Consider the following 27,544-nt stretch of genomic DNA (forward strand, 5'->3'; position numbering starts at 1 on the left):
TCATGTTAGAAGCGTTTTTATTTTATTATTCACTGATTTTAGTGTAATAACACTAGCAGATGTTTACACAACATGAATACACACGTGAGCACTCGGTGTCAACACAACTCAATGTGAAAGATTTAAGAAATGAGCGACATGATTGGTTGAGTCACAGTCATGTGACCCGACGATCATTTCTGTGTGGGGTCGACGACTCGACCCATGAGCAATACACCGGCAGTGTTCTGCTCGTATACGATGAAAACAAAAGGTCGGTTGACGGTCAGGCGAGGAGGCGGAGTTTGGAAGTTGACAAACACTGGAGCGACTTGACTGCGTTCATCTGCCGACAGAACTGCTGCTGAGAGAACCTAGCAGAGACACGAAGCAGAGGATGAAAGACAAGAGTTTGTGTCACACACACAAAGACACACAACATTCACACACACACACATACCTACCTGGACTAAACCTACGCAACACGGGGAGAACATACAAACTCCACACAGAAAGGTCATGAGTTGACTCCCTCCAAACCTGGAAGTGAACCAGCAACCTTCTTGCTGTGAGGCGACTGTATGTTCCGCACACACACACATGGGGGCGTCATAGCTCGGATGGTACAGTGGTTGCAGTCTGAGAGGTTGCAGGTTCAATCCCAGCTCCAGACGAGTTTGTTGTGTCCCTGAGCAACACACTTTACCCTGATTGCTCCTGATGGCAGAGCTGGCGCCATGCGTTGCAGCCTACTCCCATCAGTGTGTGATTGTGTGTGTGAATGGCTATCAAAGCGCTTTGTGACCCTGGTCTAGAAAGGCACTATAGACTTTATTATATTATCCATACACACACGTGGCTGGTGTGAAACTAGACGTATAGTTAAAACTTGGTGTGAAAAGTGCTTAAAAAAGGGTTTTCTTTTCCTTGGCTTTTAACTTTTGACTTCTGTTGACCAATATTAGTTTTTTGTAAAGCGGAAAATTTAAAGACAAAATGAAAGTGATGAGTTTGTAAACTGAATGAAAACTTAGAAATGCACTTACAGACATAATATATACACATTCACATATATATATACTGTATATATATATACATACACACTCAAATATACAAACACAAGTACACACTTACCTTTGTAGCAACAATGTCGTTCTCTTCAGGAAACAGCCTTGTGATTCCAAATGTCTTCAGTGTTTGGCGGAGGGAGTAGGATTGTTGCAGCAGCAGTCGTGGAAGTTGAACCTCGAGTTTCCTGAGCAGATCATACGTGTGCACATATATATTAACATGTAGACACACACACATGTGCACATATATTAACATGTAGATACACACACACTTGTGCACATATATTAACATGTAGACACACACACGTGTGCACATATATTAACATGTAGATACACACACACTTGTGCACATATATTAACATGTAGACACACACACGTGTGCACATATATTAACATGTAGACACACTCACGTGTGCACATATATTAACATGTAGACACACACACATGTGCACATATATTAACATGTAGATACACACACACTTGTGCACATATATTAACATGTAGACACACACGTGTGCACATATATTAACATGTAGACACACACACGTGTGCACATATATTAGCATGTAGACACACACACACATGTGCACATATATTAACATGTAGACACACACTTGTGCACATATATTAACATGTAGACACACACACACGTGTGCACATATATTAACATGTAGACACACACTTGTGCACATATATTAACATGTAGACACACACACACGTGTGCACATATATTAACATGTAGACACACACACACATGTGCACATATATTAACATGTAGATACACACACACTTGTGCACATGTATTAACATGTAGACACACACACGTGTGCACATATATTAACATGTAGACACACACACGTGTGCACATATATTAGCATGTAGACACACACACACATGTGCGCATATATTAACATGTAGACACACACTTGTGCACATATATTAACATGTAGACACACACACACGTGTGCACATATATTAACATGTAGACACACACACACATGTGCACATATATTAACATGTAGATACACACACACTTGTGCACATATATTAACATGTAGACACACACACGTGTGCACATATATTAACATGTAGACACACACACATGTGCACATATATAAACATGTAAACACACAGGTGTGTAGATATTTACACACAGAGACTCACGTTTTCTTGAGCGCACGTGTCCAGCTCTGGATCTTCTCTGAAGTCACTTCTTCCTCCACAGACGTCACGTCGACACCCTCATCAGGCAGAAGCACCAACATGGCCGACCCGTCCGTCATCTGCAGCTGAAGAACGCCGACTCGAAGTGTGCGATCGTAGGCCAGGAAGAACTTGCCAGCCGCCAGCATCATGGGGACCGAGGTCACATGATACTTGTCCACATAGAAGCGCTCGTCCAGAGTCAGACTGGAGTTGAACGCTGGAGAGAAGCTTGCTGGAAGACACGTGGGCAGATACACACACACACACACACACACACAAAAACACACATAGTGATGATATGTTTAGTCTATTTGTCAATATATCACTGGTTATCGAGGCGGTGCCGCAGACGCTGTTGGCTTTGTAAACAACTGGACTTTCTGGGGAAAACCTGGTCTGATGATGAGCGACTGCATCGTCACTTTGATGGAGCGACTCTCATTCATAGCAATGTGGACAGTTTTATTAGTCCTGGATCAACAACTCAGAGCAGAACTGAGTCTCACACTCGTCTCACAGCACCTTGAACCACACAGAGTCTTTGATCAAGAACTAATGCAGTAGCTGTGAATATAGTTCAAGGTCGTCTTCCACTACTATTAGAACCAAGTGTTGAATGATCCTCCTGCACTTATGAACTCGGATGAAAACATTTGTTCTGAACCAAACCTGTCTAGAGATGATTGTGTATCTTTAAATGAATCAACACAGACACACATTAATGTGCACCTCTGGTGGAGGAGGTACAGCATCACCTCTGCTGGAGGAGGTACAGCATCACCTCTGCTGGAGGAGGTACAGCATCACCTCTGATGGAGGAGGTACAGCATCACCTCTGGTGGAGGAGGTACAGCATCACCTCTGCTGGAGGAGGTACAGCATCACCTCTGCTGGAGGAGGTACAGCATCACCTCTGGTGGAGGAGGTACAGCATCACCTCTGCTGGAGGAGGTACAGCATCACCTCTGCTGGAGGAGGTACAGCATCACCTCTGCTGGAGGAGGTACAGCATCACCTCTGCTGGAGGAGGTACAGCATCACCTCTGCTGGAGGAGGTACAGCATCACCTCTGGTGGAGGAGGTACAGCATCACCTCTGGTGGAGGAGGTACAGCATCACCTCTGCTGGAGGAGGTACAGCATCACCTCTGGTGGAGGAGGTACAGCATCACCTCTGGTGGAGGAGGTACAGCATCACCTCTGCTGGAGGAGGTACAGCATCACCTCTGATGGAGGAGGTACAGCATCACCTCTGATGGAGGAGGTACAGCATCACCTCCTCTGCTAGACCACAATCTTCAACTCTTTTGAAAGTATCTTAGTCTCATACGACCTTGAGATCACTGCTCTGGACTCTATCATCCCCCGGACCATATTCTGAATTCTTGTCTCAGTTTCCTGAGATCTGGACCAGCTGGTGCTTCAGTCAGATCAAGGGATGACAGTTTGTGACTTTAACATCCATGTGGTTCACGATAGCTTGAATAATACGTTCAATTCTATACTAGAGTTATTTCTCTCAGTATTTTCATAAACCGACTCACTGTTTCAAGCACACATTAGATCTTGTCCTAGTCATACGGACTTGAAATTAAAAATGTTATTGTCTCTCCTCAGAATTCTCTTCTTTCTGACCATCAATGAATAACTGAGCAGCACTACAGAGCAGGATCTCAAAATATGTCTGAAAGCGTCAGAGCCACATTTTACGAAGCAATTCCCTCAGCGCTCAGTAAAAGTCCTAGACTCAGTGTGTCGGGAACCTCTACCATAGTCACATGACATTGATAAAATTGTTATTACAGACTCATAACACGCCTAACTTCATTGCACCGCTAACGCAAAAGTAAACAGAAGAAGTTGTGCTCCCTGGTATACTCAAGAAACAACTAAAGAAATGGCGTTTCCTCCCTCACCTCCCTCCATCTGTCTACCCCCCCATCCACCCTCCCAGCTGCATATAGACAAACACATACATATACAAACAAATATATAAACAGGTACGTGTGGTCAGGGTTGGCAGGTGAGGCAGTGCCTCCACAAACTGTGTTGATACAATTGATATTGGCTTGGAGGACATAAGTCTAATAAAATCCTATTGTCTTCACCCAAGACATGCATGTGTGTGTAAGTGTGTGTGTGTAAGTGTGTGTGTGTATACGTGTGTGTGTAAGTGTGAGTCTGAAGAATGTAAGTAAAGTAAAGGTTATTTGTAAAGCGCCTGTCTAGACCAGGGTCACAAAGCGCTTGATGCAATATCAGCAAATGTTGTTGAGATATGAAATAACCAGTCAATTCAATAAGTTACTCTTTTGTGTTTATATACTTTATATACTATAAAACTGACACTAAAGGAGTCAGTGCCTCACCAACAATGAACCTCACCGCATGTCACTGTATATAAACCCACACACATATTTATACACACACAAATATACACACATACATGCACACAAACACACTTGATTGACAGGCAGCAGGACGTACTCTGGTAGGAGGCGGCCGTAACCAACAGCAGTTGACTGTCAGAGTTCTTCAAAGTGTCCAGCATCTGAACCTGATCTCCAACGTGTCCTTGAGCCCAGCGGTTGATGGTGTCCACAGCCTCGTCTGGGGAGGTGGAGGGGAAGTTCTGCAGGGTCCCACCATACTTGGATCTAACCAGGTCGGCAACAGAGTCGGGAATGTTAACGTCGACTGCGGGAAAGACTGCCATGCCTTGCTTCAATGCTGCGGGTCTGTCCGCCGGCAGCATGGTGGCGCTCAAACTCTGGAACAGATCTGAGTAACGCAAACGTCATTTTGTCTCCAAAGGCCGGTTGGTTAGAAGAGGACCTACCTGGGACAGTGTGAGGTTCCAGTCCAGTCAGACCCAGAGCCTGCAGCATCTGCTCTTGAGCCGGTCCAGGAGACGCGCTCATAAGGGCCGACAGACCGGAGAACAGTGGGATCGGACACAACAGCAGGTTTTCGTCGGTACGTGCGGCGAGAGCTCGGAACAGTTTGGAAGCAAAATCATTGTTTCTCTGGATCATGTCCTGGACCGGGTGGCCTAACGTGGACTGGCAGAAAACTGGACCCACCAGAACCAGAACCAGCGTGACGACTGAACCGTAGAACATCCTGGCTCCTGCTGGACCTGTGAGAAGACAGACCCGTCTCTTTCAAAAAACACTTTATATGATGATATGATTCTTATCTTCAGGATGTTTCCATTCCATTCTACTTCCTGTGTCGCATCAAATCATGTCCCCAGTGGTCAGAGGAGGAGATGGAAATGACTAACAAAAGTGTTTTAGGACCGACCAGATCCACTTTGGACTTGAAGTTGACCGAGCTTTCAGCCAATCATGCGACACACAACATAGACGCCCACGAGCCAGTAGCTCGGTACTATCGTCTGGTGTCACTATTATACCAACATTTTATATTGAATTAAAACCCTACGCAATAAAATATGTGAAAATAGGAAAATCTTTTTTGGAATTGAAATATCAAGTAGAAAAAAATGCATTTTTTAAACTCAGAAAATGTAAATGTTTGAAAAACTAAAACATTATTATATATATAATGATAACAACAATTATTTGTATATAATTAATAACACTAAGAATCAGATAGATAGGTAGACTTTATTAATAGATGGGTAGACTTCATTATTTTACTCTCCAAAAGCGTCTTCTTCTTTCCCTTTGAGCTGCTTCTTCAGGGGTCGAATCTTCTCTGTGTGTGTATGTGTGATAGATGGATGGATGGATGGATGACAGATGGATGGATGGAGGAAAGTATTGATGGATGGATGGATGAATGGATGAAAGTATGGATGACAGATGGATGGATGGAGGAAAGTATTGATGGATGGATGAAAGTATGGATGATAGATGACGTATGATGGATGGATGGATGGATGGATGAAAGTATGGATGATAGATGACGTATGATGGATGGATGGATGGATGGATGAAAGTATGGATGATAGATGACGTATGATGGATGGATGGATGGATGGATGAAAGTATGGATGACAGATGGATGGATGGAGGAAAGTATTGATGGATGGATGGATGAATGGATGAAAGTATGGATGACAGATGGATGGATGGAGGAAAGTATTGATGGATGGATGGATGAATGGATGAAAGTATGGATGACAGATGGATGGATGGAGGAAAGTATTGATGGATGGATGAAAGTATGGATGATAGATGACGTATGATGGATGGATGGATGGATGGATGGATGGATGAAAGTATGGATGATAGATGACGTATGATGGATGGATGGATGGATGGATGAAAGTATGGATGATAGATGACGTATGATGGATGGATGGATGGATGGATGAAAGTATGGATGACAGATGGATGGATGGAGGAAAGTATTGATGGATGGATGGATGAATGGATGAAAGTATGGATGACAGATGGATGGATGGAGGAAAGTATTGATGGATGGATGAAAGTATGGATGATAGATGACGTATGATGGATGGATGGATGGATGGATGAAAGTATGGATGATAGATGACGTATGATGGATGGATGGATGGATGAAAGTATGGATGACAGATGGATGGATGGAAAGCAAGGACTTGAATGAGGAGAGATGCTGTTTAAGGGTCGCGAGTTGAAATCCATGCAAATGGCGACACCCTTGTAGACGAGAATTCGTCACATATTCGCCTCTGAGCTGAATCGATGACATCACGACGGTTGATGACGTCAAGTGTATAAATGTCAGCGCGTGACTCGAGATGCAAGAATTCAACTGACCTTCTCGAAGCTTCTGCTCGTGTTTGTTTTGACACGAAAATACGTCCAGATTTTGACAGGCGCCAGGAGCATCCTGTAAGGTCCTTTCACAATAAGAGCGGCAGAGCTGCAGTCGTGTTGACGCGCGAAATAAAGATGTTGCTGTAACTGCGTCATTCATGCAGGAAGGTGGAAACATCGTTCATATTAATATATTTAGAATTCGTGAAATTCTTCACTGTTTTATCTGTTTGATTTTAACAACTTCCGGTCACATTACTTTTGTGCGCAAAAGGTTTTTCGTAGAAGGGCGAGGCATCGTGACGTCATGGTTAATGTGTGACCAGTTTTCCACTCTATCAGAAACTCACAAATACATGTTTGCACGACACAGGCGTCGTCGAGGTTAAAATACTACATTTTTATTTATGTTTCTATTCAAGTGTCTGGTATTTATTTTGGCAATGAACGGATGTGACGTTTGTGTCAAGCGGCGCGCGGAACGTTGTATACGTCAGACAACCTTACAGACTTAAAGAGAATTTTATTCTGAACCAAAGGTTTCCATCTGAAGAAACTTAAAGGGCGTCAAAGCGGATGTATTCTCTGACAACTACAATTCCCAGCAGCCAACGCGCGAGAGGGAGCCTGACGTCACGACATAGCACACCGTAAACCTTCGTCTCTCTCTTGAAAACTTCTGCAGGTTATAATATATTAAGAAGTAATAACCAAACGACGCAAATCGAAGTTTTCTCGTCAGTAATAATCTTAATGCGACTGGACTGCGTCACACGGCAGTGTTAGCATAGCAAGCTAGCATAGCAAGCTAGCATAGCAAGCTAGCATAGCAAGCTAGCATAGCAAGCTAGCATAGCAAGCTAGCAGAGGAAGATGAAGAGAAACGAGGAAGATGAATATTGGAACAGTTCCAAATTCAAAGCCTTTACGTTCGACGATGAAGACGATGACGTCAGCAGTGTAAGTTTTCACCGATGAGTACGTTATCTTGACTTCCGGCTTCTAAAGCGAGCAGACCCGAGGTAGCTGGGACACTGTTGTCGGTCACGAGCCTCCATCACAAACATCTAACGTGTCGCTGAACTTGACGCGAATGACGTCACACATAGTATGACACGCCAGTTGATTCTTGTGACGTCACTGCAGCTGCAGGAGTCTCGGCGGACAGTGAACAGTCTTCGTCAGCTGGTGGACGAGGACGAGGAGGTGGAGAAGGTCAGCTGGGCTGGAGAACCAGTTGGAAGTAAGTCTACGTGGACTGGGGTTGAGCTTCAGGTGACGTTCTTCCTCTCCTCAGGTATCTCCTGGTCCGTCCAGGAGACAGCAGAGTTCACAGACCTGCCCAAGATCAACACTCGTGCTCCTACTATACACAAGAGTTACTCGGGGTACTCCCTCAGTTCACTGTTCAAAGGTGAGGCGGCTATGATGACATCATGTTTACCTGCTGAGTAACATCTCTTCTCATCCTAGGAAGAACCAGGAGCCTGCAGAGTGACAGTAAGAAGATGTTGATGATGATGATGAAGATGAAGATGAGGATGAAGAAGATGATGAAGATGAGGATGAGGATGAGGATGAAGATGATGATGAGGATGAGGATGAAGATGAGGATGATGATGAAGATGAGGATGATGATGATGAAGATGAAGAGGATGATGATGAAGATGATGAAGATGAAGAGGATGATGATGAGGATGATGAAGAGGATGATGATGATGAAGATAATGATGAAGATGATGATGAATATGATAAAGATGATCATACGCATGACGCATGAGGATGATAATGATGATGAAGATGAGGATGATAATGATGATGAAGATAATGATGAAGATGAGGATGTTGATGAAGATGAAGAGGATGATGAAGAGGATGATGATGATGAAGATAATGATGAAGATGATGATGAATATGATAAAGATGATGAAGATGAGGATGATAATGATGATGAAGATGAGGATGATAATGATGATGAAGATAATGATGAAGATGAGGATGTTGATGAAGATAATGATGAAGATGAAGATGAGGATGACGATGAGGATGTTGATGAAGATGAGGATGATAATGATGATGAAGATAATGATGAAGATGAGGATGTTGATGAAGATGAGGATGATAATGATGATGAAGATAATGATGAAGATGAGGATGTTGATGAAGATAATGATGAAGATGAAGATGAGGATGACGATGATGATGTTGATGTGCCCAATAAGCCTACATTTGTGTCTCCAGGTCCTGTGAAAACATTTGGACCAGAACTGAGGAAGTCCAAAATGGAGTACAAGGTAATATGTCCCTCACGTCAGACCTAGATGTGTGTGGAGGTCAAGGACACTTGGTGGAGATCCTGGATCCAGCAGCAGCTCTGGAGGAAAACCCAGTGAAACTCTTACCAAACCTACCCCTGAGGTGGTTTTTGCTCAACTGGTTAAAACCATCAACAAAAAAAGTTGATTTGCGATCATACTAGTTAGTTCAACTGGTTAAGCACCTCTAGTCTGTTAAACCGGTTATGATAGCCTAGTATGAACGAGGTCTAAGATACTTTCAAAAGAGTTGAAGATTGTAGTCTAGTAGAGGAGGTGATGCTGTACCTCCTCCAGCAGAGGTGATGCTGTACCTCCTCCACCAGAGGTGATGCTGTACCTCCTCCATCAGAGGTGATGCTGTACCTCCTCCAGCAGAGGTGATGCTGTACCTCCTCCACCAGAGGAGATGCTGTACCTCCTCCACCAGAGGTGATGCTGTACCTCCTCCAGCAGAGGTGATGCTGTACCTCCTCCATCAGAGGTGATGCTGTACCTCCTCCAGCAGAGGTGATGCTGTACCTCCTCCATCAGAGGTGATGCTGTACCTCCTCCATCAGAGGTGATGCTGTACCTCCTCCAGCAGAGGTGATGCTGTACCTCCTCCATCAGAGGTGATGCTGTACCTCCTCCAGCAGAGGTGATGCTGTACCTCCTCCAGCAGAGGTGATGCTGTACCTCCTCCAGCAGAGGTGATGCTGTACCTCCTCCACCAGAGGTGCACATTAATGTGTGTCTGTGTTGATTCTTTTAAAGATACACAATCATCTCTAGACAGGTTTGGTTCAGAACAAATGTTTTCATCCGAGTTCATAAGTGCAGGAGGATCATTCAACACTTGGTTCTAATAGTAGTGGAAGACGACCTTGAACTATATTCACAGCTAGTTCTTGATCAATGTGAGACTCCATCGTCTCCTCCTGTAGATTTATGACTGACATGTGACCGTTTGAGCAGGAGTCTGCGTGTGATTGGACGCCAGAGGAAACCGTCCATAGGATGCATCAAGGGAAGGTAAGGAAAGTACTCGGAGTAGCCTCTGCTTGTTCTTCAACGTGTCGTCACAGCCCGTCTACCTGGAGCGCTTCCGGACGCTGCAGGAGAAACTGGCGCTGCTGGATGTCGCGACCGATCGTCACGACGGAAATGTCATCACAGCCGTCAGTCACAAGCGTCACAAGCGTCACATGTCTTTGCTCGGCAACATCTTCAGCTGCTGCTCTTCTCTTGCAGGTGTTGATCTACCTCAAGAGGACTCTGGACTCGGGTCAGTGACTTTATCATCTCACATGGACCTCCTGCCTGTTAACCCTAACCATTTCGACAGATGTTCTGCTCAGAGAGTTGGAGTCCAGACAGACGGCGCTCCGACACTTCCTAAGTCACGTGACAGAGAGCCAGGACCAGATGCTGCTGCTGCACCTGCTCAGGTAACAAGTCTGTCACAGCACCAGACCTTCCAACTCACCATTCCATCTTTGGTCCAGACGACTACGACGCAACGAAGAAGCAGCTGTGAGTCACACAAACACCTGTGAGAGTCAATCCATACCTGCTGATGTCACTTCCTGTTACCTTTCAGATGCTCCAGTACAGGAAACACTTGCTGTTGACGGACGAGAAAAAACGGCGGGACTTCCTGAAGGACTGCGTGAGGTGAGATGATCCGGCAGGTCCTGCTGGCAAATTTTGACGCCGTCTTGTCTCTGGTTCAGTCTCGGGTTCAGTTCAGAGGACGCGGCTCACGTCCAGGACCAGGTGGACCTGCTGGACCTGCAGATGGTCATCGAGGTCAGACAGGTCAGGTGCAAGATGATTGGTCAGTTTAACATGAACTTCCTCTTCTCACAGGCGTCCGACGGAGAAGCAGAGCGAAGCGGAAGAATCGACATATTTCGCAAATTTCCGCGAAAATCTGCCATCGTCAACTTACCACTGATAACAACCTTGTACTACTGTTGCTTCTACCACTACACACAACCTGAGGTGTGTTACTGTTGTCTACTACACACAACCTGAGGTGTGTTACTGTTGTCTACTACACACAACCTGAGGTGTGTTACTGTTGCTTCTACCACTACACACAACCTGAGGTGTGTTACTGTTGTCTACTACACACAACCTGAGGTGTGTTACTGTTGCTTCTACCACTACACACAACCTGAGGTGTGTTACTGTTGTCTACTACACACAACCTGAGGTGTGTTACTGTTGCTTCTACCACTACACACAACCTGAGGTGTGTTACTGTTGTCTACTACACACAACCTGAGGTGTGTTACTGTTGTCTACTACACACAACCTGAGGTGTGTTACTGTTGCTTCTACCACTACACACAACCTGAGGTGTGTTACTGTTGTCTACTACACACAACCTGAGGTGTGTTACTGTTGCTTCTACCACTACACACAACCTGAGGTGTGTTACTGTTGTCTACTACACACAACCTGAGGTGTGTTACTGTTGCTTCTACCACTACACACAACCTGAGGTGTGTTACTGTTGTCTACTACACACAACCTGAGGTGTGTTACTGTTGTCTACTACACACAACCTGAGGTGTGTTACTGTTGCTTCTACCACTACACACAACCTGAGGTGTGTTACTGTTGTCTACTACACACAACCTGAGGTGTGTTACTGTTGCTTCTACCACTACACACAACCTGAGGTGTGTTACTGTTGTCTACTACACACAACCTGAGGTGTGTTACTGTTGCTTCTACCACTACACACAACCTGAGGTGTGTTACTGTTGTCTACTACACACAACCTGAGGTGTGTTACTGTTGTCTACTACACACAACCTGAGGTGTGTTACTGTTGCTTCTACCACTACACACAACCTGAGGTGTGTTACTGTTGTCTACTACACACAACCTGAGGTGTGTTACTGTTGCTTCTACCACTACACACAACCTGAGGTGTGTTACTGTTGTCTACTACACACAACCTGAGGTGTGTTACTGTTGCTTCTACCACTACACACAACCTGAGGTGTGTTACTGTTGTCTACTACACACAACCTGAGGTGTGTTACTGTTGTCTACTACACACAACCTGAGGTGTGTTACTGTTGCTTCTACCACTACACACAACCTGAGGTGTGTTACTGTTGTCTACTACACACAACCTGAGGTGTGTTACTGTTGCTTCTACCACTACACACAACCTGAGGTGTGTTACTGTTGTCTACTACACACAACCTGAGGTGTGTTACTGTTGCTTCTACCACTACACACAACCTGAGGTGTGTTACTGTTGTCTACTACACACAACCTGAGGTGTGTTACTGTTGTCTACTACACACAACCTGAGGTGTGTTACTGTTGCTTCTACCACTACACACAACCTGAGGTGTGTTACTGTTGTCTACTACACACAACCTGAGGTGTGTTACTGTTGCTTCTACCACTACACACAACCTGAGGTGTGTTACTGTTGTCTACTACACACAACCTGAGGTGTGTTACTGTTGCTTCTACCACTACACACAACCTGAGGTGTGTTACTGTTGTCTACTACACACAACCTGAGGTGTGTTACTGTTGTCTACTACACACAACCTGAGGTGTGTTACTGTTGTCTACTACACACAACCTGAGGTGTGTTACTGTTGCTTCTACCACTACACACAACCTGAGGTGTGTTACTGTTGTCTACTACACACAACCTGAGGTGTGTTACTGTTGCTTCTACCACTACACACAACCTGAGGTGTGTTACTGTTGTCTACTACACACAACCTGAGGTGTGTTACTGTTGCTTCTACCACTACACACAACCTGAGGTGTGTAACTGTTGTCTACTACACACAACCTGAGGTGTGTTACTGTTGCTTCTACCACTACACACAACCTGAGGTGTGTTACTGTTGCTTCTACCACTACACACAACCTGAGGTGTGTTACTGTTGTCTACTACACACAACCTGAGGTGTGTTACTGTTTTTTACTACACACAACCTGAGGTGTGTTACTGTTGTTTACTACACACAACCTGAGGTGTGTTACTGTTGTTTACTACACACAACCTGAGGTGTGTTACTGTTGTCTACTACACACAACCTGAGGTGTGTTATTGTTGTCTACTACACACAACCTGAGGTGTGTTACTGTTGTCTACTACACACAACCTGAGGTATGTTACTGTTGTCTACTACACACAACCTGAGGTGTGTTACTGTTGTCTACTAAACACAACCTGAGGTGTGTTACTGTTGTCTACTACACACAACCTGAGGTGTGTTACTGTTGTCTACTACACACAACCTGAGGTGTGTTACTGTTGTCTACTACACACAACCTGAGGTGTGTTACTGTTGTCTACTACACACAACCTGAGGTGTGTTACTGTTGTCTACTACACACAACCTGAGGTGTGTTACTGTTGCTTCTACCACTACACACAACCTGAGGTGTGTTACTGTTGTCTACTAAACACAACCTGAGGTGTGTTACTGTTGTCTACTACACACAACCTGAGGTGTGTTACTGTTGTCTACTACACACACCCGGAGGTGTGTTACTGTTGTCTACTACACACAACCTGAGGTGTGTTACTGTTGTCTACTACACACACCCGGAAGTGTGTTACTGTTGTCTACTACACACAACCTGAGGTGTGTTACTGTTGCTTCTACCACTACACACAACCTGAGGTGTGTTACTGTTGCTTCTACCACTACACACAACCTGAGGTGTGTTACTGTTGTCTACTACACACAACCTGAGGTGTGTTACTGTTGTCTACTACACACAACCTGAGGTGTGTTACTGTTTTTTACTACACACAACCTGAGGTGTGTTACTGTTGTTTACTACACACAACCTGAGGTGTGTTACTGTTGTTTACTACACACAACCTGAGGTGTGTTACTGTTGTCTACTACACACAACCTGAGGTGTGTTATTGTTGTCTACTACACACAACCTGAGGTGTGTTACTGTTGTCTACTACACACAACCTGAGGTATGTTACTGTTGTCTACTACACACAACCTGAGGTATGTTACTGTTGTCTACTACACACAACCTGAGGTGTGTTACTGTTGCTTCTACCACTACACACAACCTGAGGTGTGTTACTGTTGTCTACTACACACAACCTGAGGTGTGTTACTGTTGTCTACTACACACAACCTGAGGTGTGTTACTGTTGTCTACTACACACAACCTGAGGTGTGTTACTGTTGTCTACTACACACAACCTGAGGTGTGTTACTGTTGTCTACTACACACAACCTGAGGTGTGTTACTGTTGTCTACTACACACAACCTGTTGTGTGTTACTGTTGTCTACTACACACAACCTGAGGTGTGTTACTGTTGTCTACTACACACAACCTGAGGTGTGTTACTGTTGTCTACTACACACAACCTGAGGTGTGTTACTGTTGTCTACTACACACAACCTGAGGTGTGTTACTGTTGTCTACTACACACAACCTGAGGTGTGTTACTGTTGTCTACTACACACAACCTGAGGTGTGTTACTGTTGTCTACTACACACAACCTGAGGTGTGTTACTGTTGTCTACTACACACAACCTGAGGTGTGTTACTGTTGTCTACTACACATAACCTGAGGTGTGTTACTGTTGTCTACTACACATAACCTGAGGTGTGTTACTGTTGTCTACTACACACAACCTGAGGTGTGTTACTGTTGTCTACTACACATAACCTGAGGTGTGTTACTGTTGTCTACTACACATAACCTGAGGTGTGTTACTGTTGTCTACTACACACAACCTGAGGTGTGTTACTGTTGTCTACTACACACAACCTGAGGTGTGTTACTGTTGTCTGTTATTCATTGAACTCAAAATAGGTTTATTAACCTCGGTGACCCTTGACCTCCACACACTAGGTTTAAATATATTTTTGTATAAATATATTATTGTGTAGATATATTATTGTGTAAATATATTATTGTGTAAATATATAATTGTATAAATATATTAGTGTATAAATACATTATTGTGTAAATATATTATTGTCTAAATATCTTAGTGTGTAAATATATTATTGTGTAAATATATAATTGTATAAATATATTAGTGTGTAAATATATAATTGTGTAAATATATTAGTGTGTAAATATATAATTGTGTAATTATATAATTGTGTAAATATATAATTGTGTAATTATATAATTGTGTAAATATATTATTGTGTAAATATATTATTGTATAAATATATTATTGTGTAAATATATTATTGTGAAAATATATTATTGTGTAAATATATTATTGTGTAAATATATTATTGTGTAAATATATTATTGTATAAATATATTATTGTGTAAATATATTATTGTATAAATATATTATTGTGTAAATATATTATTGTGTAAATATATTATTGTGTAAATATATTATTGTATAATATATATTATTGTATAAATATATAATTGTGTAAATATATTATTGTGTAAATATATTATTGTATAAATATATTATTGTGTAAATATAATATTGTGTAAATATAATATTGTGTAAATATATTATTGTATAAATATATTATTGTGTAAATATATTATTGTGTAAATATATTATTGTATAAATATATTATTGTGTAAATATATTATTGTGTAAATATATTAGTGTATACATATATTATTGTATAAATATAATATTGTGTAAATATATTATTGTATAAATATATTATTGTATAATATATATTATTGTGTAAATATATTATTGTATAAATATATTATTGTATAATATATATTATTGTGTAAATATATTATTGTATAAATATATTATTGTGTAAATATATTATTGTATAAATATATTATTGTGTAAATATAATATTGTGTAAATATATTATTGTATAATATATATTATTGTATAAATATATTATTGTATAAATATATTATTGTGTAAATATATTATTGTATAAATATATTATTGTGTAAATATATTATTGTGTAAATATATTATTGTATAAATATATTATTGTGTAAATATATTATTGTGTAAATATATTATTGTGTAAATATATTATTGTATAAATATATTATTGTGTAAATATATTATTGTATAAATATATTATTGTGTAAATATATTATTGTGTAAATATATTATTGTATAAATATATTATTGTGTAAATATATTATTGTGTAAATATATTATTGTATAAATATATTATTGTGTAAATATATTATTGTGTAAATATATTATTGTATAAATATATTATTGTGTAAATATATTATTGTGTAAATATATTATTGTATAAATATATTATTGTGTAAATATATTATTGTGTAAATATATTATTGTATAAATATATTATTGTATAAATATATTATTGTATAAATATATTATTGTGTAAATATATTATTGTGTAAATATATTATTGTATAAATATATTATTGTATAAATATATTATTGTATAAATATATTATTGTATAAATATATTATTGTGTAAATATATAATTGTATAAATATATTATTGTGTAAATATATTATTGTGTAAATATATTATTGTGTAAATATATAATTGTATAAATATATTAGTGTATAAATATATTATTGTATAAATATATTATTGTATAAATATATTATTGTGTAAATATATTATTGTGTAAATATATTATTGTATAAATATATTATTGTATAAATATATTATTGTGTAAATATATAATTGTATAAATATATTATTGTGTAAATATATTATTGTGTAAATATATTATTGTGTAAATATATAATTGTATAAATATATTAGTGTATAAATATATTATTGTGTAAATATATTATTGTATAAATATATTATTGTGTAAATATAATATTGTGTAAATATATTATTGTGTAAATATATTATTGTGTAAATATATTATTGTATAAATATATTATTGTATAAATATATTGGTGTGTAAATATATTATTGTATAAATATATTATTGTATAAATATATTATTGTGTAAATATATTATTGTATAAATATATTATTGTATAAATATATTATTGTGTAAATATATTATTGTGTAAATATATTATTGTGTAAATATATTATTGTGTAAATATATTATTGTATAAATATATTATTGTGTAAATATATTATTGTGTAAATATATTATTGTGTAAATATATTATTGTGTAAATATATTATTGTGTAAATATATTATTGTGTAAATATAATATTGTGTAAATATATTATTGTATAAATATATTATTGTGTAAATATATTATTGTATAAATATATTATTGTGTAAATATATTATTGTATAAATATATTATTGTATAAATATATTATTGTGTAAATATATTATTGTGTAAATATATTATTGTGTAAATATATTATTGTGTAAATATATTATTGTATAAATATATTATGTGTAAATATATTATTGTATAAGTATAATATTGTGTACTACATGAACTTAAACACAAGAATCTTCAGTAAGAAGAACAAAGATATATTATTGATTTGTTATTGACTCATAAATATAAATATTTACACTTTTAGCAGTTTTTACACTATTTTCGAATATTTGCTGTGAATATGTTTGTTTACAAACAAATCAAACTTATTTATGTTAAGGTTTGACTTTATCATAAAAGTTACTTAATAACTTTATCTTGAGAATCAAAGAAAAATACATTTTAATGTAAAGTTAATCATTCATTGTATTCAATTAAAAAAATGCATAAAAAAAAGGAAATGATCGCAGAAATAATCTTGATATTCTTCTCAACAACGTTCTAACCCTGGAGGTCAAGAGGTCAAATGTTCTTCAGAGGATGGAGGTCAAGTGTTCTTCACCTCTATCCTCTGAAGAACACCTGACCTCTTGACCTCCATCCTCTGAAGAACCCTTGACCTCTTGACCTCCATCCTCTGAAGAACCCTTGACCTCTTGACCTCCATCCTCTGAAGAACACCTGACCTCTTGACCTCCATCCTCTGAAGAACACTTGACCTCTATCCTCTGAAGAACACCTGACTTCTTGACCTCCATCCTCTGAAGAACACCTGACCTCTTGACCTCCATCCTCTGAAGAACACTTGACCTCTTGACCTCTATCCTCTGAAGAACACCTGACCTCTTGACCTCCATCCTCTGAAGAACACCTGACCTCTTGACCTCCATCCTCTGAAGAACACTTGACCTCTTGACCTCCATCCTCTGAAGAACACCTGACCTCTTGACCTCCATCCTCTGAAGAACACTTGGCCTCTTGACCTCCATCCTCTGAAGAACACTTGGCCTCTTGACCTCCATCCTCTGAAGAACACCTGACCTCTTGACCTCCATCCTCTGAAGAACACTTGACCTCTTGACCTCCATCCTCTGAAGAACACTTGACCTCTTGACCTCCATCCTCTGAAGAACACCTGACCTCTTGACCTCCATCCTCTGAAGAACACCTGACCTCTTGACCTCCATCCTCTGAAGAACACTTGACCTCTATCCTCTGAAGAACACCTGACCTCTTGACCTCCATCCTCTGAAGAACACTTGACCTCTATCCTCTGAAGAACACTTGACCTCTTGACCTCTATCCTCTGAAGAACACTTGACCTCTATCCTCTGAAGAACACTTGACCTCTTGACCTCCATCCTCTGAAGAACACTTGACCTCTTGACCTCTATCCTCTGAAGAACACCTGACCTCTTGACCTCCATCCTCTGAAGAACACCTGACCTCTTGACCTCCATCCTCTGAAGAACACCTGACCTCTTGACCTCCATCCTCTGAAGAACACCTGACCTCTTGACCTCCATCCTCTGAAGAACACTTGACCTCTATCCTCTGAAGAACACCTGACCTCTTGACCTCCATCCTCTGAAGAACACCTGACCTCTTGACCTCCATCCTCTGAAGAACACCTGACCTCTTGACCTCCATCCTCTGAAGAACACCTGACCTCTTGACCTCCATCCTCTGAAGAACACTTGACCTCTTGACCTCCATCCTCTGAAGAACACTTGACCTCTTGACCTCCATCCTCTGAAGAACACCTGACCTCTTGACCTCCATCCTCTGAAGAACACTTGACCTCTTGACCTCCATCCTGTGAAGAACACTTGACCTCTTGACCTCCATCCTCTGAAGAACACCTGACCTCTTGACCTCCATCCTCTGAAGAACACTTGACCTCTATCCTCTGAAGAACACCTGACCTCTTGACCTCCATCCTCTGAAGAACACTTGACCTCTATCCTCTGAAGAACACTTGACCTCTTGACCTCTATCCTCTGAAGAACACTTGACCTCTATCCTCTGAAGAACACTTGACCTCTTGACCTCCATCCTCTGAAGAACACTTGACCTCTTGACCTCTATCCTCTGAAGAACACCTGACCTCTTGACCTCCATCCTCTGAAGAACACCTGACCTCTTGACCTCCATCCTCTGAAGAACACCTGACCTCTTGACCTCCATCCTCTGAAGAACACCTGACCTCTTGACCTCCATCCTCTGAAGAACACTTGACCTCTATCCTCTGAAGAACACCTGACCTCTTGACCTCCATCCTCTGAAGAACACCTGACCTCTTGACCTCCATCCTCTGAAGAACACCTGACCTCTTGACCTCCATCCTCTGAAGAACACCTGACCTCTTGACCTCCATCCTCTGAAGAACACCTGACCTCTTGACCTCCATCCTCTGAAGAACACCTGACCTCTTGACCTCCATCCTCTGAAGAACACCTGACCTCTTGACCTCCATCCTCTGAAGAACACCTGACCTCTTGACCTCCATCCTCTGAAGAACACCTGACCTCTTGACCTCCATCCTCTGAAGAACACCTGACCTCTTGACCTCCATCCTCTGAAGAACACTTGACCTCTTGACCTCCATCCTCTGAAGAACACCTGACCTCTTGACCTCCATCCTCTGAAGAACACCTGACCTCTTCACCTCTATCCTCTGAAGAACACCTGACCTCTTGACCTCCATCCTCTGAAGAACACCTGACCTCTTGACCTCCATCCTCTGAAGAACACTTGACCTCTATCCTCTGAAGAACACTTGACCTCCATCCTCTGAAGAACACCTGACCTCTTGACCTCCATCCTCTGAAGAACACTTGACCTCTTGACCTCCATCCTCTGAAGAACACTTGACCTCTTGACCTCCATCCTCTGAAGAACACCTGACCTCTTGACCTCCATCCTCTGAAGAACACTTGACCTCTTGACCTCCATCCTCTGAAGAACACCTGGCCTCTTGACCTCCATCCTCTGAAGAACACCTGACCTCTTGACCTCCATCCTCTGAAGAACACCTGACCTCTTGACCTCCATCCTCTGAAGAACACCTGACCTCTTGACCCCCATCCTCTGAAGAACACCTGACCTCTTGACCTCCATCCTCTGAAGAACACCTGACCTCTTGACCTCCATCCTCTGAAGAACACCTGACCTCTTGACCTCCATCCTCTGAAGAACACTTGACCTCTTGACCTCCATCCTGTGAAGAACACTTGACCTCTTGACCTCCATCCTCTGAAGAACACCTGACCTCTTGACCTCCATCCTCTGAAGAACACTTGACCTCTATCCTCTGAAGAACACCTGACCTCTTGACCTCCATCCTCTGAAGAACACTTGACCTCTATCCTCTGAAGAACACTTGACCTCTTGACCTCTATCCTCTGAAGAACACTTGACCTCTATCCTCTGAAGAACACTTGACCTCTTGACCTCCATCCTCTGAAGAACACTTGACCTCTTGACCTCTATCCTCTGAAGAACACCTGACCTCTTGACCTCTATCCTCTGAAGAACACCTGACCTCTTGACCTCCATCCTCTGAAGAACCCTTGACCTCTTGACCTCCATCCTCTGAAGAACCCTTGACCTCTTGACCTCCATCCTCTGAAGAACACCTGACCTCTTGACCTCCATCCTCTGAAGAACACTTGACCTCTATCCTCTGAAGAACACCTGACTTCTTGACCTCCATCCTCTGAAGAACACCTGACCTCTTGACCTCCATCCTCTGAAGAACACTTGACCTCTTGACCTCTATCCTCTGAAGAACACCTGACCTCTTGACCTCCATCCTCTGAAGAACACCTGACCTCTTGACCTCCATCCTCTGAAGAACACTTGACCTCTTGACCTCCATCCTCTGAAGAACACCTGACCTCTTGACCTCCATCCTCTGAAGAACACTTGGCCTCTTGACCTCCATCCTCTGAAGAACACTTGGCCTCTTGACCTCCATCCTCTGAAGAACACCTGACCTCTTGACCTCCATCCTCTGAAGAACACTTGACCTCTTGACCTCCATCCTCTGAAGAACACTTGACCTCTTGACCTCCATCCTCTGAAGAACACCTGACCTCTTGACCTCCATCCTCTGAAGAACACCTGACCTCTTGACCTCCATCCTCTGAAGAACACTTGACCTCTTGACCTCCATCCTCTGAAGAACACCTGACCTCTTGACCTCCATCCTCTGAAGAACACCTGACCTCTTGACCTCTATCCTCTGAAGAACACTTGACCTCCATCCTCTGAAGAACATTGCTGAAGGAACGTTGAGATGGTTGCAGGTTCATCTCTGGCTCTTGCTCTCCAGGGCAGCTTCTGTAGCCCCGCCCACCTGCGGCGCTCCTTCCGTCTGTCGGAGAAGCAGCACCTGGTGACGGCGCTCGCCGCTCGCTCTCGCCAGAAGATGTGGAGCGAGGTGGACGCCATGTTGTCCGGGCGACGCTTGTTCGGCTTCACCCGCAGGAGATGTCCCATCAGCTTCCAGCGCGTCGTCGACGTCCTGCACAAGAACGGCGCACCTGCACAGGTGAGCGCGTGACCCTGGATCCCCGTGACCCCCGGATCACGTGACCCTGGATGGTTGCAGATGCTGCAGCAGTACGTGGCGCTCGTGGAAGACTCGGATCTTCGGGTCAGTTTGGCCCAAAAGCATCGATGTCACGAGATCGTCATCGCGGTGAGATTTGAACCGTTGACCTTCAAGATCCAGGCCCTTTGAACCAGAACCTCCTCTGCAGACCCTGAAGGACCTCAAGGACCGGCAGCAGCTGCTGGGGTATCGAGGCAAAGTGGAGATCGGGTCGGAGGAGGAACGGAGGATCGACGAGCTTCTCAACAACCCAGTGAGTCGACACACTTTGACCCTGATGTATGACATCACTGATGACGTCATCGATGTCGCCACATGTTGACCCAACTGTTGCCATGGTTACCATCCATTGGCTGACTGATCATTGACATGTTACCATCAGAACTTCCTTCACACACAACAGTATCATCACAATACTAATAATACAATACTAGTACTACGATACTAGTACTACAAAAATAATACGATACTAGTACTACAATACTAATACTACAATGCTAGTGCTACAATACTAATACTACAATACTAATGCTACAATGCTAGTACTACAATACTAATACTACGATACTAGTACTACAATACTAATACTACAATACTAATACTACGATACTAGTACTACAATACTAATACTACAATACTAATAATACAATACTAGTACTACAATACTAATACTACAATGCTAGTGCTACAATACTAATACTACAATACTAGTGCTACAATACTACAATACTAGTACTACAAAAATAATACGATACTAGTACTACAATACTAATACTACGATACTAGTACTACAATACTAATGCTACAATGCTAGTACTACAATACTAATACTACGATACTAGTACTACAATACTAATACTACAATACTAATACTACGATACTAGTACTACAATACTAATACTACAATACTAATAATACAATACTAGTACTACAATACTAATACTACAATACTAATACTACAATACTAATACTACGATACTAGTACTACAATGCTAATACTACGATACTAATAATACAATACTAGTACTACGATGCTAGTACTACAAAAATAATACGATACTAGTACTACAATACTAATACTACGATACTAGTACTACAATACTAATGCTACAATGCTAGTACTACAATACTAATACTACGATACTAGTACTACAATACTAATACTACAATACTAATACTACGATACTAGTACTACAATACTAATACGATACTAATAATACAATACTAGTACTACAATACTAATACTACAATACTAATACTGTGGTGCAGAGCTGTGTGTAAAGTATGAAGAGGAAGGGGGACCGAACGGTGCCCTGTGGTGCCCCTGTTTTGACGTGAGGTTCATGGTTGGTGACGCACTTGTTATATCAAACACTCTTGGTGCGACTTAGACACATGATCAGTGTTGTATCCTGGGTTCATAGGGTGTTTCGGGTCTCGCAACAGACCCCCTCGCCAGGGTTGATCAGACCCCCTTATTCATCGACCACTGGTTATTTAATATCTCAACATAAGTAAGTAATATTTATTTATATAGCGCTTTTCCAGACCAGGGTCACAAAGCGCTTAAACAATCAAAACAATACTCAAAAAAGATCAAGATAATACTGAGAACGACACAGGAGTTCGAGAAATTCAAGATAAGCGAGAAAAACAAAGAATATTTAATTTAAGGCCAAAATATAGTTAAAGAGAGAAGATTAAGAAAAATACAATGAAATATTTCATACGATTGAGATTAAAACGTCCTTCAAACAAACCTGTTACTTTGTTGTCAAACCGTGTCTCACCTGCTTCACCTTCGTCACCTGACCTCACCTGCCCTCACCTTCATCACCTGACCTCACCTGCTTCACCTTCGTCACCTGACTTCACCTGCTTCACCTGACCTCACCTGCTTCACCTTCGTCACCTGACTTCACCTGCTTCACCTTCGTCACCTGACCTCACCTGCTTCACCTTCGTCACCTGACCTCACCTGCTTCACCTTCGTCACCTGACCTCACCTGACCTCACCTGCTTCACCTGACCTCACCTGCCCTCACCTTCATCACCTGACTTCACCTGCTTCACCTGCTTCACCTGACCTCACCTGCTTCACCTGACCTCACCTGACTTCACCTGCTTCACCTGACCTCATCTCACCTGTCTCACCTGCCCTCACCTTCATCACCTGACTTCACCTTCGTCACCTGACTTCACCTTCGTCACCTGACCTCACCTGCCCTCACCTTCATCACCTGACCTCACCTGCCCTCACCTTCATCACCTGACCTCACCTTCATCACCTGACCTCACCTGCCCTCACCTTCATCACCTGACCTCACCTGCCCTCACCTTCATCACCTGACTTCACCTGCTTCACCTTCATCACCTGACTTCACCTGCTTCACCTGACCTCATCTCACCTGCTTCACCTCCCTGAAACACCACACTTCAAAACACACTAGCATGACATACTGGGTACAAACAGGGAGAGGCTGGTGTTAGAAGCTCTGGTTAGAACTTCAGCCGAGAGTCACATTCAAGAAGCAGAGAGGCTCAGATGAAGACCTCGTCCTCTGAAGGTTCAGATGAAGACCTCGTCCTCTGAAGGTTCAGATGAAGACCTCGTCCTCTGAAGGCTCAGATGAAGACCTCGTCCTCTGAAGGTTCAGATGAAGACCTCGTCCTCTGAAGGTTCAGATGAAGACCTCGTCCTCTGAAGGCTCAGATGAAGACCTCGTCCTCTGAAGGTTCAGATGAAGACCTCGTCCTCTGAAGGCTCAGATGAAGACCTCGTCCTCTGAAGGTTCAGATGAAGACCTCGTCCTCTGAAGGTTCAGATGAAGACCTCGTCCTCTGAAGGTTCAGATGAAGACCTCGTCCTCTGAAGGCTCAGATGAAGACCTCGTCCTCTGAAGGCTCAGATGAAGACCTCGTCCTCTGAAGGCTCAGATGAAGACCTCGTCCTCTGAAGGTTCAGATGAAGACCTCGTCCTCTGAAGGCTCAGATGAAGACCTCGTCCTCTGAAGGCTCAGATGAAGACCTCGTCCTCTGAAGGCTCAGATGAAGACCTCGTCCTCTGAAGGTTCAGATGAAGACCTCGTCCTCTGAAGGTTCAGATGAAGACCTCGTCCTCTGAAGGCTCAGATGAAGACCTCGTCCTCTGAAGGCTCAGATGAAGACCTCGTCCTCTGAAGGTTCAGATGAAGACCTCGTCCTCTGAAGGTTCAGATGAAGACCTCGTCCTCTGAAGGTTCAGATGAAGACCTCGTCCTCTGAAGGTTCAGATGAAGACCTCGTCCTCTGAAGGCTCAGATGAAGACCTCGTCCTCTGAAGGCTCAGATGAAGACCTCGTCCTCTGAAGGTTCAGATGAAGACCTCGTCCTCTGAAGGTTCAGATGAAGACCTCGTCCTCTGAAGGCTCAGATGAAGACCTCGTCCTCTGAAGGCTCAGATGAAGACCTCGTCCTCGTGTTAAACCCCTTAATGTCGTCGAGACGACGCTACTGTTACACAAACACACCAAATAAAACACATTAACATGTCGCTGTGAGGTTCATGACACATTCACAGGAAGTGATGACAAACACGTTTATTTCTTTTTTGTTGAAGCAACTTCGATGGAAGAACTAGATGATCAAGATGGTGATGAAGATAAAGAAGAAGATGATGAAGATGAAGATAAAGATAAAGAAGATTGTGATGAAGATAAAAATGATGAAGTCGTCACGTGTTGCTCACTTTGATTTACACTCAACTTTATAAGAGTCTGTGGGGGGGTCAAAGGTCACCATCACCTATTTTTAACCAATACATTTGGGCTGTGATACTGACACCGGCCAGCAGGGGCGCTAGCAAGCTGGTCCCTGATCCAGAGTCTCACGAGCAAGGCAGCGTAAAAAAAACAGGGAGGAGCTTCACACATAAAATCCCTGGAATAAAATCAGAGTCATCCGGGGTCACTCTTCAGGGTCCTCAGGGGTCACTCTGCAGGGTCAGCTGACTCCAGTGGGTGGAGCTGGGACTGGGGGGGCTGCTCGGGTTGGAGTTCGAGTCCGGCTGAAAAACACATCACACGTTCATCTGCCGATCGTAGCTCGACTACTTTCCCTGGATTAGAGCATTAATGAAGTGTTATTTAGGTCTGATGATGTTGTGTGTCCTCATGAACTGTTGTGTGTCCTCATGTCGTCACTTGAACTGTTGTGTGTCCTCATGTCGTCACTTGAACTGTTGTGTGTCCTCATGTCGTCACTTGAACTGTTGTCTGTCCTTATGTCGTCACTTGAACTGTTGTGTGTCCTCATGAACTGTTGTGTGTCCTCATGTCGTCACTTGAACTGTTGTGTGTCCTCATGAACTGTTGTGTGTCCTCATGTCGTCACTTGAACTGTTGTGTGTCCTCATGAACTGTTGTGTGTCCTCATGTCGTCACTTGAACTGTTGTGTTTCCTCATGTCGTCACTTGAACTGTTGTGTGTCCTCATGAACTGTTGTGTGTCCTCATGTTGTCACTTGAACTGTTGTGTGTCCTCATGAACTGTTGTGTGTCCTCATGTCGTCACTTGAATTGTTGTGTGTCCTCATGAACTGTTGTGTGTCCTCATGAACTGTTGTGTGTCCTCATGTCGTCACTTGAATTGTTGTGTGTCCTCATGAACTGTTGTGTGTCCTCATGAACTGTTGTGTGTCCTCATGTCGTCACTTGAACTGTTGTGTGTCCTCGTGTCGTCACTTGAACTGTTGTGTGTCTTCTACACATAGAAGCTTCAGTGAACTTAATTCTAACCTCTCGATCCAAATCCGGCTCCTGGTCAGAGACTCGAGAAGAAGAAGATCCTCCACAATCTGTCCAGAACACAACACAATTAGCGCATATACACAAAAGTCTATCACGTGTGTGTGTGCGTGTGCGTTCGTTACCCGATGCGTTGCGACTGATGTACGACTTGCTTCTGTTCTGTCTGGAGATGCTGGAAAGTGGGCGTGGTCTGTCTTTGACAGAGTCATCCTGGGGAGCAGAAGACAAGCTGAAGTCTTGTAGAAGTGACACGTGTGTTCCACAGATGTTCTTGTGCGACTAACCAGAGGAAGATCCATGAGGACCTGCATCCCATCTCCTGGACCCATGTGAGCCACGTGGTTGAAGTTGGTTGGATTTGAGATCATCTTGGACCTCAACTCTGGATCCCTCAGCATCTCCCTGAAAACATCTCAGCATCAGATCCGAGTCGCCTACGTCAGCCGAGTTGAGCCTCACCTTCGCTGAAGGAGACGTTCTTCTTCTGGAACTTTAAAGAGGAACTTCCTTTTGCTGCGAGTTCGAACCATCAACTTCTTGCTTTGCTCAAAGGTTTCTGGAATAGTGAGAGCGCCCTCTATGGAGAGACA

The 27,544-nt window shown here is 42.3% G+C and overlaps 3 protein-coding genes across 5 annotated transcripts in view; 1 reads left to right on the forward strand and 2 right to left on the reverse strand.

The window, feature by feature from the left end:
* Positions 1-8,077, reverse strand: LOC148066865 (protein Z-dependent protease inhibitor-like). Of its 3 annotated transcripts, none has more exons than XM_087806555.1 (6): positions 7,956-8,077; positions 5,094-5,393; positions 4,742-5,035; positions 2,214-2,487; positions 1,114-1,234; positions 1-353 (listed from the first exon to the last, which is right to left on the reverse strand). In XM_087806555.1, the coding sequence occupies exons 2-6, from the start codon at positions 5,374-5,376 to the stop codon at positions 174-176; spliced, it is 1,152 nt and encodes a 383-aa protein (XP_087662681.1). In that variant the 5' UTR covers positions 5,377-5,393; positions 7,956-8,077; the 3' UTR covers positions 1-173. The 3 variants fall into 3 exon arrangements, with proteins under 3 accessions (XP_087662681.1, XP_087662682.1, XP_087662684.1); XM_087806556.1 differs by having other exon boundaries at positions 7,999-8,043; XM_087806558.1 differs by lacking the exon at positions 7,956-8,077 and adding an exon at positions 7,027-7,147.
* vipas39 (VPS33B interacting protein, apical-basolateral polarity regulator, spe-39 homolog) lies at positions 7,243-25,882 on the forward strand. The gene is made up of 17 exons (XM_087806554.1): positions 7,243-7,986; positions 8,173-8,269; positions 8,324-8,440; positions 8,500-8,526; positions 9,268-9,320; positions 10,299-10,355; positions 10,409-10,501; positions 10,575-10,608; positions 10,669-10,771; positions 10,829-10,856; positions 10,924-10,997; positions 11,057-11,132; positions 11,193-11,327; positions 21,885-22,103; positions 22,164-22,253; positions 22,315-22,419; positions 25,766-25,882. The coding sequence occupies exons 1-17, from the start codon at positions 7,900-7,902 to the stop codon at positions 25,784-25,786; spliced, it is 1,416 nt and encodes a 471-aa protein (XP_087662680.1). The 5' UTR covers positions 7,243-7,899; the 3' UTR covers positions 25,787-25,882.
* cdc42bpb (CDC42 binding protein kinase beta (DMPK-like)) overlaps positions 25,731-27,544 on the reverse strand; it is an 18,092-nt gene continuing 16,278 nt past the window's right edge. The window contains 5 exon segments of the mRNA XM_087806553.1: positions 25,731-26,212; positions 26,943-27,001; positions 27,077-27,164; positions 27,239-27,356; positions 27,414-27,531. Of these exon segments, the coding sequence (XP_087662679.1) occupies positions 26,129-26,212; positions 26,943-27,001; positions 27,077-27,164; positions 27,239-27,356; positions 27,414-27,531 (467 nt within the window). The 3' untranslated portion in view covers positions 25,731-26,128.

The sequence above is a fragment of the Callionymus lyra genome, chromosome 13, assembly GCF_982586985.1.
Source record: "Callionymus lyra chromosome 13, fCalLyr1.hap1.1, whole genome shotgun sequence".
NCBI classification, from domain to species: domain Eukaryota; kingdom Metazoa; phylum Chordata; class Actinopteri; order Syngnathiformes; family Callionymidae; genus Callionymus; species Callionymus lyra.

What these genes read in the sequence shown, in the direction of transcription:
- LOC148066865 (XM_087806555.1), bottom strand. Translation starts at nt 5,376, where the DNA reads ATGTTCTACGGTTCAGTCGTCACGCTGGTTCTGGTTCTGGTGGGTCCA. An exon ending in TACGGCCGCCTCCTACCAGA is followed by an intron (nt 2,488 to 4,741) that starts GTACGTCCTGCT and finishes CGTGTCTTCCAG; the next exon opens with CAAGCTTCTCTCCAGCGTTC. An exon ending in ACGACATTGTTGCTACAAAG is followed by an intron (nt 354 to 1,113) that starts GTAAGTGTGTAC and finishes TGTCTCTGCTAG; the next exon opens with GTTCTCTCAGCAGCAGTTCT.
- vipas39 (XM_087806554.1), top strand. Translation starts at nt 7,900, where the DNA reads ATGAAGAGAAACGAGGAAGATGAATATTGGAACAGTTCCAAATTCAAA. An exon ending in TTCCTGAAGGACTGCGTGAG is followed by an intron (nt 10,998 to 11,056) that starts GTGAGATGATCC and finishes TCTCTGGTTCAG; the next exon opens with TCTCGGGTTCAGTTCAGAGG. An exon ending in ACCACTACACACAACCTGAG is followed by an intron (nt 11,328 to 21,884) that starts GTGTGTTACTGT and finishes CTTGCTCTCCAG; the next exon opens with GGCAGCTTCTGTAGCCCCGC.